The following is a 9,052-nucleotide window of genomic DNA, read 5'->3' on the forward strand; positions in this document are numbered from 1 at the left end:
CAGCAGGCAAGGATAACATTCATTGGTTTGAAAGATTTCAACGTTTTTAAGCCTTCTGTGATGTTTTGTTCACCTTCTAAGGAGGCTCAAACCATTGCAACTGTTCCAACAAACTGTACTGTTTACAAGGATTGAATCTACAACTCTTTCATGGAACGGCAATGTTATGGTACCGAATGAAGAACCAATAATTAATTAACAAGGTGCACTCATTGATATGATGTTACCATGACAACAAAAAAGCCATTCAAATACACCCTTTATTTTGTCTTTAAATGCTTATAACTCAAAAACAAACTTGGTCACCCCCAATTCTTATTGGTGCAAAGTGATTAGCAGGCAAAGATAAAACAATATCTGCAAAGTAAAAAACTACTTTGGAGTGGATTCATAGCTACCTTCACCATTGAAAAAGTTCAAGTTGGCTTCAATTCCACTCCAGAGAATTTTCGTTAACTTTACATCATAGCCTGATAGTTACTTTCCAAAAATAAAAAATTGGGTCACCCAGACCTACTCCACCTGCACCTACATATAAGTTCCCCTATGCACACAGTTTTCCTTTCCTTTGTACCACCCCCGCTACCGTTTCTCTAAGACCAGCATTCTCCTGTTCCCTCCATACCCACCATTCCTTTGTGCCCCCCATTCTCCCATGTCCACTGTTTCCCTGACCCCAACATTCCTCTTTGCACACTGTTCTTTTGTCTCTAAAGGAAGTGTGTGTGGACCTTTACTGTTATAGCATTGATAATGATTGAATAATTAAAATACTTCAAAACTGTGGATGAGAGAGTGAACCCAACACTCCACTGATAAAACTGTAGCCTCATGGTTGTGACAAAACAAGGATATAGAGTACCAGTTCAACTAAAAATCGTAAGAAATTGAAATTTGTTTCTAAAAAGTAAAATTAACAAGTTGCTAGTTCTAATTACTATTGTAGTTACCATGATATAACTTTTAGAACTTGCTAGCAAGTTTCAGAAACAACTTCAATTTTATACTTTATTAATAAGTGCTACACATTCAGCCACAAGTCTTTACCCAGTATCCGCTTTCAGATGTTTGAAGAACTTCATATTTGTTACCCTTGAGCAACATATTGTCCTTGACAGAAACTTCAGGAAGACTGAGTGCTAGTTTTGTCTGTATCATTTCTAGGATTATACACTCAATAATTATTACTGATATTGAACTTGAGTTTGATCGGTCAATGATTTTCAATGCAATCTTTAAACATTACTTTCCCAAACCATCCCAGAATTTCTATGCCTAAAGCTTACACTCAGTCTTACCATATTTTGCGTTGAGGGTGATTATAGTTAAAAATTGTCTGTCAGGTTTTGACATTCATAGGAAGGGAGCAATAATATGTGATCCAAGCACTGCTTGATCTCTCAACAGAGAGGAATGTCTGGCTTATGACCAATACTCTTCCTATCCTCTGGAATTCCCTATCCCCATGAGGAATATAGATATTTTCATAGAGTGATTTTCAATTGAGTGTCGTAAAACCAAAACCAAAAGAAATTACTTTGGCCAATCAAAAACGACGGAGACAATCCAGTAAACCAATAAAAACTCGAAGTAATTACACGTAGCAGACACAAAGCGCGGGAAAAGGTGCACGCGCGAGCCACGATTGGTTTTGGTTTCACTTCTGATTGGTTGGAAAAAAGTGGCACGAGAACTTTGAAACAATCACTGAGTGAAGTAATCATAAACTAAAGCAATTCGCTAATTAGTTTCGACACTCAATTGAAAACCACTCTATTACAAAAGTGCTCAAGAATAATTATGTCTATTCAAATTTACCTCTTATTATTTCGAACTGTTTACCTTCAGGGTCCGAATTAACATGAATGAACTCGCTTCAAAAGCCCTTTAATTGGGAACGTTATGCTGTAAATATGATACTGGTATACAAGGCAAGACTTGAAATGGGAATTTAGAAAATAAACTCTCATGCACAAGTGGGCCTATAGTTGTTCAACGATAGAAGAGTGCTAATGGAGGATAACAGCGATGGAAACCGATGGGTTTTAGTCACAGTTAACTAGAATTACCATTGATCTGAGTTCCAGCAACTCAGCATAAAGATTGTTATTCTCCTTCTTTTATTTACACAAAGCAAATTGTTACTGTATAGGTCACTAAACACTTTCAAGATGAAGTATAGATCACATGAAATCATCCTCATCTGACCCAGCATCCTAAAACAAAAAAATTGAACTCAAAACTCTCTTACTGTAGCACGTATAAAAATAAAACTATATCTATAACAAAGGGCAAAATTGCTGAACTTTGCTTGTTTTTGGTCCAGACTGGGTTACACCGTTTGGTGATTATATAAGGTCAATACTGAAGAATCTCTTTTCCCAATCCAATCATTCACAGCCTCAGACCTCAGAAGCTATAGCTAGTAGGGTTTACAAGTCAAAAAATTCTTAATATGCTTAACATACATACATACATACAAACATACAAACATACATACAAACAAACAAACAAACAAACAAACAAACAAACAAACATACATACATACATACATACATACATACATACTTAATTGACCGCTCCCCATAGGGGCTTTTCAGGGCCAATAAAACACAACGAAACGAACAGAAAAACAACTCTTAAGAATCCCAACTGGCCGGAGGCAAACCAGTTGGCTATTTACAAGTGCAGCTGAGAAGTTGAACCAGGGACTACCAGGATCAAATTCAACGAGTGGTCAGAGCGGGTCTTGAACCCGGGATCTCCGGATCTTAAGGCAAGCACCCTAACCACTGGGCCACACTGCCTCCTATAATGACTAATGACTCCTAATGACTCCTGGGAGTGAGACTTTACTATTACCTCATTCATACCAACAAGACATGTTTAATTAACCTGGGTTTAACAAAATTAAAGTTAGTCACAGAAAAATGTAGGACTGGCTTTTACATGAGATTCTGGTGAGTTTTTAATTCATGCTTTGATCTGTGCTAAATGTGTTGTCGACAACAATCAGTATACATGATTAATTTTAAAAAGAAAACACTTTCAAACCGTGTTTAGCTAAATTCATAGTAACTATAAAATAATACTATACCAATAATACTGTAAAATTTATGGTCACCACGTACAGTTGATGTAAATGTTTAATTTGCTGTAAAGTGCCTATCATAAAAGACACCAAATGAAAGAATGTATATATTTGCAATGCTGTCTTTTTTCACAGGGTGACTAAAAGCTCAACAGTTGCAATACCTTATTAGACACCATCTTCACTGAATCCATTAAAGAGTCATAACTCCTGTGAAATAATCATAAACATTGTAACCAAGGGATAAATACTTGACAAAGATAATTAACGAGATAAAAGACCCCAAATAAATAAAAAAGATAACAGTAAAAAGATCAGAAAAAAGACCTAAAAGTACCTCAACGCAGCTTCTTCCTTCTTTTTCTTTTCTTCTTCTTTTTCTTTTTGTTTCTAAGATAAAATATTACATAGAGGCAATAGTGACAATGTCAGAGGCACGGAGGCCTCATGGTTAGAGTGCTCGACTCCGGATCGAGCTAAATTCTAAAGTGACACAAGTAGTTCCAGACAGGTTGATGTCCGCATATCAGGAAAAAGCTTCAAAGCCTGGACTCTCCCTTGGAACATGTCACTCAACAAACCATTTTCCATTTAAATCACTTTAGTTATTTTATAAAAGAATAGCATATGCCTGGGAAAAAAAATAACATTTTATCATCTTCAGGTGAAGGCGTGGAGGCACAGTGGCCTCATGGTAAGTGCACTCAACTCCGGATCGAGTGGTCCGGGCTGGGGACATTGTGTTGGGTAAGACACTTTACTCTCATGGTGCCTCCCTCCACCCAGGTGCATAAATGGGTACCAGCAAATTTAATGCCAGGGGTAACTCTGAGATGGACTGGCATCCCATCTAGGGGGGATTACAAATACTCCTAGTCGCTTCATGCTACAGAAACCGGGATAAGCTCCGGCCTAAAGGGCCACTTGGCTCGTAACCAGACTTTACCTTTTACCCTTTTCAGGTAAAGAAGAATTCAAAAGGCTTGAAGTAGACCCATATTATTTAGAAAATTCTTCTTTATCTCTATTAATATGCTGTGGTTCAATTTTTTTCTTGATTTAAAAATTTTCACCCATTGACTCCTGCAAGTGAGAATTAACAGATTTTACTCTTTCTAATGCCATTTGATTTTACTCATCAACTTTGAGGAGCAGGTGTGGCCTAGTTGGTTAGTGCGTGTCTTTTAGAGCAAGAGGTACCCAGTTTGATTCTCGGAGACTTCAATGTCTGTTTTGACTTTCCTCTGATCTGTGTAGCTATAGCTTTAAATACCCCTAAAACGGAGCACTGACAGAGGGAGGGGGATAAAGGGCACACCGTCGGCTTCATTGATACCAGTTTTGTAACTGAAGGAACTACCGACCTTACAGTGTTCGACACTAACACTTGCCCGATTGCCCGGGGCAAGTGAAATATTATCTGTGGGTGAGTAAAACAACTCTAACAGTTGCCTGATCGGGCAATCAGAATTTTTGATCAACTAATATTTTGCAGAACGATGTGATTTGCAACAAAGAAAGTGACCAGTAATATGACGTAGTCACTGCAAATATGATAAAAAAATAAATAATGTTACATCTCTTTGCTGTCATTTATTTTTCTGTTAAAAATATATTTGGTACAATTTACAAGCCACAAAACAGATTGGAAGGAGGAAAATGTTCGTAGTCACCATCTCTCTTAAGGCGAAAAGGAATGCTTGTTACAATGCAACCCAGTTTTTGTGCAGCCAAATGCGCTATGATACAAGCGCACAAGAAAATTCTACCTTTTGTCACGCAATTTGAACCAACTTTGAAAGGCTTAAAGGAAATGGCATTTAACCTCAGAGAGACAGTCAAGGAATCTCCCTTGATCTCTCATAGAAAAGAAAAATCGCTTAAAGATACATGTATGCTTGTAAAAGAAAAACTGTGAAGGCTACTAGAACACCATGGACACACAGCAGGAGTCACGCTGCTCTGTCAAACCCATTTTAAACACATTTTACACAAAATTAACATTTTTTACAAACCTCCTTTGAGTTTTAATGGGCAACAGGCCTTTAGAAGGTCAACAAACTGGTTGTCCACAGGGCAAATTAGTAAGAAAGTTAGTGTAACACTGCATTAAATAAAGTGCCTTTATTTATCATTAACTGGGGGCATCCTAAGGCACCTGAGGATTGAACGGCTTAACCAGTCAAAAAGTATTTCCCCTCAATTAACCCATTGACCCCTAGGAGTGAGATTTAACAGATTTTACCCTGTCTAACACCATATGATTTTACTCATCAACTGGAGGTGTCTTATGGCGCCTGAGGAGTAAGAAGAGAACCAGTCAAAAAGTATTTTCCCTCCATTGACCCATTGACTCCTGTGAATGAGACTTAACAGATTTTACTTTAACGCCATATGATTTTACTCATCAACTGGGAGCTTCTTTGAGCACCTGAGAAGTGAATGCATTGGACCGGTTTGAAAAGAATTTAAACCCAGAAGACATTTGAACCACAACAAATACACCTCTGACAATGGAAAGCTCAAACTTTTCATTTCATTGATGAAAACCTGCTCTCAAAGCCCTGCTACATTAAGAAATAATAAAAAAGCCAAGTAAACAAATTAATTACCTGTTCTCTTAACCTTTGTTTTCCATCTTCCCTTTCAAGTCTATCACGCTCTTCTCTTTCATCCCTCAAATTTGGAAACTTTTCCTCTTTAGTCTTGTTCAGTCTATTCACTATTTCGTTAATTCTTTTTTCAACTTTAATGATGCGAACCTGGGAAGGTTATAAAAGGAACATACCGTATTGTGAACCTGATGGAACAAATACCAAGATCTCTTGGAGAAATTTCAACAAAAGAACCAAAAGTGTGTCACAAAAATATGATCACAAAGAAGCCATCATGTACCTCTTTGTTACTGTGGAAGCCAACTTGGCCTATCTCCATACCACTTGTTTTTTTTAAGTTAGCCCAAAGAGTGTAGACAACAGTAATGTTGTTCAACTTGTTACCTGCAAAAAGTATATTTTCAGATTGGGTCAAGAGCAATCATTTAATTTTTTTACACAAAATGATTGCTAAACAGTTAAAGTGGTTCAAACATCCACATGTCTCCCGACTTTGAATGTTATGAAATCATCTTCAATAACAAAAAAAAAGAATAACCAAATATTTCCAGTTTCTACAAATTTATCTTGGAACAAATGTAAACTCAAAACACGACAAAACCAAGCCAAAAATTGCACACATTGTTTTGCCTTAATTTGCAGAGCTCTCAAGTCTCACACGTGGAGTGTGAGTCTCACGCATTTCAATGGAATGTCAAGCTCTCACTCCGACAGAAGCATTTCGCACACATTGGCACTCTTCTGGTAGGTGTAACTCTACCCTACTTTGCTTGAGAACTGCTCATGAATTCCGAATTCATTCCCTCACTGGCACTGAACTTTGGCCAATGTTCAATCTGTTTGTGTGTGACCAATTTTCTTGTTTCTTCAGGACTTTCACCCGTTAACAAATACATGAAGTAAATAGGTTGATATGTTGGCTCAGGCTGACATATGTAATAACATGGGCTCTCTTAGCAAGCAGCATGGAAAAAACCAAACTGGCAGTCTAAACGGTGCATTTTAAGCGATTGAGCAGTCCAAATTTCAAAAATATTTCAGGGGACCATGCCCCTGAACCCCTGAACTGCCTCTGGCACAAGAAACACAGGATCCTTGTGCCTTTGGTGCAATCTCCTGCAAGCATCTCACTCTTTGGATTGCAAAAATAATTATTAATAGCAAGCCAATGCTGTCAGTGCTAAAGTTGCAAATTGTGAACAGTCTAACGTTAAAAAAAGGGCATAAAAAGAGAAAAGAGGCACAAAACTAAATGCCTACATAATTGACCACTCTCTGCAGAGCCTTTCCAGGGCCAATGACACACAATAACAACGACTGATTAGAATTGCAACTGGCCGGAGACAAACCAGTTGGCTTTTTACAAGTGCAGCCAGAAGATGAACTTGGGACTACCAGGGCTAAATTCAACAAGAGGTCAGAATGGGTCAAGGGGTCTCTGGATCTCAAGGTAATTGCCCTAACCACTCAGGGCCTCACAGTGCCTCCTCGGCTGCCCAAAGTATCAATATTTTCCGTGTTTTAGAATATTCCGTGTATTCCGTATTTTAGAATATTCCGTGTATTCCGCAATTCAACCATTCCACCAAATAGGGTCACCCCGTTTAAGTGTTTCACTTTTTTGCCACCAACCTTCCAGAAACCATTTTACACATGGGTTTGAATTACCGGTACCTGTTCAGGGGATAAAAGTGAGGGCTTGAGAGTGCTCATAGCACCATACAAACTTCTTTGCTTTTCTGAGTGAATACTTAATTAACATTAAAACATCATGATTTATAAAGCAGTGTGATCTGTATTGGTTCAAGGTTACTAGTAGTCTCTCTGTTATGCAAGCAACCAAGTTGTGGCAGGGCATAATCCTCTAAGCTCTAGAGTCTCAGCACAACCAATAAATGGTACTAAGAAACTCGGAGAATTGAAGGTTCTTGAAAAAGTCTTCATCTGAGAATGATAACTTAATAAAATACCTTGAATACTGTTAGCTTTTACAAGCTGAGCACAGTCTGTCAAAACTGCTGAAGGAACATCGTCTAGTGTTTCACCCTATTAAAAAAACCACAAAGCAATAACAAATAACTATGAAATTCCAAACTAAATAAATAGTTGCTTCTGATATGTTTGTCACTAACAACATATTTGCTACCTTTCGTAATCGAAGATACACATGGGCTGAAGACATTTTGTCCACATGAAACCTGACAATGAAAACGAAAATACAAAAGTTTGAAAAAAAAAGGACTTAAAAATAAAAATGAGAACTTAGCAATTCTTACCATACATCTTCAGGGAATCCCCATTTAATCAAGTCTTCGTCTGAAGGGGAAAAAGCAAAAAAGCAATCATATAAATGAAGGAAGAAATTCAGGGGGCTTCTTAAGGGCTGGGATGATCTGGCAAATTGACCAGCTGCACACATTTTTTGCCAGGCTGTTTTCATCTTTTCTGCTCACTTTATTACATCAAAAGGATTAAAAATACCCAGCTGCCAAATGCTGATGGCCTGGAGCCTGAGAAAAAGCTTTATGATCCCCATGACACCCATGTACATGTAGTAAGCATCAGAAAAAAAAAGTAAAATCATATAAATTACACTTCTACTACAGTGTACTACATGTACATGTAATTGTAGTTATCACAAGTGCCAACTAGTAACAGACTAATTATATAACATAGCTACTACTGTGTTCTAGGAATGAGGCCTATGACAATACATGTCATTCATATGCAAATACACTGTAAGTGGCTGGGTATTCTGCAGTACAGCTCTAACAAGAGCAAGCATATATCAATTTCTTCCTTTGTTTATTTAGCTTAACTGCTCGCCTCCAACTCTCACATAGAAGTACAGTAGTTCTTTGTTTACTTGTCCAAGGCAACCTTTGGGTGCTTCCCATTCACCTTTTTCAGGTTACCCGAATTTTAAAAAAATCTCTTCTGGAATTTGTACCCTGAATGGTAAGTACCCTTTGTTTTGACAGCTTGAAATCACATGGAAGGCCCTGACATCACACAAAAAATTTCACCCTTTTATTGGTTTACTGCTTCTATTCTTACATTACATTATCAGACACTTTGACTGGATCACTCTAGTTTTATTTTTTGGCCTACTGGATGTGTCACACATTGGCTCTACAATACTGCCCACTCATCTACCTCGAGTCTTCGCTTGGTGGAGTCGTCGGCTAATTATGACTATTTCTGTACTATTTCAAGCGTTCAATCATTTGATACCAAACTTAAGATTTTACCACAGAGTAAGTTGCGTGATCGAATTGTGTCTGCCTCACAATTGCTTCAATGTTAAATCCGATTCTTAATGTTGCTTTGCAAAAACCGTGTATTT

The 9,052-nt window shown here is 37.7% G+C and overlaps 1 protein-coding gene across 1 annotated transcript in view; it reads right to left on the bottom strand.

Moving 5' to 3' along the window:
- Nucleotides 1-242: 242 nt before the first annotated feature.
- Nucleotides 243-9,052, bottom strand: part of LOC138045687 (coiled-coil domain-containing protein 25-like) — a 9,256-nt gene continuing 446 nt past the window's right edge. The window contains exons 3-10 of the mRNA XM_068892274.1: nt 7,983-8,022; nt 7,853-7,904; nt 7,677-7,752; nt 5,987-6,090; nt 5,704-5,853; nt 3,429-3,481; nt 3,256-3,301; nt 243-2,216 (exon numbers count right to left, since the gene is read on the bottom strand). Of these exons, the coding sequence (XP_068748375.1) occupies nt 2,184-2,216; nt 3,256-3,301; nt 3,429-3,481; nt 5,704-5,853; nt 5,987-6,090; nt 7,677-7,752; nt 7,853-7,904; nt 7,983-8,022 (554 nt within the window). The 3' untranslated portion in view covers nt 243-2,183. The remainder of the gene's footprint in view (nt 2,217-3,255; nt 3,302-3,428; nt 3,482-5,703; nt 5,854-5,986; nt 6,091-7,676; nt 7,753-7,852; nt 7,905-7,982; nt 8,023-9,052) is intronic.

This window comes from Montipora capricornis, chromosome 4 (genome assembly GCF_036669925.1).
Source record: "Montipora capricornis isolate CH-2021 chromosome 4, ASM3666992v2, whole genome shotgun sequence".
In the NCBI taxonomy this organism is placed as follows: Eukaryota; Metazoa; Cnidaria; class Anthozoa; order Scleractinia; family Acroporidae; genus Montipora; species Montipora capricornis.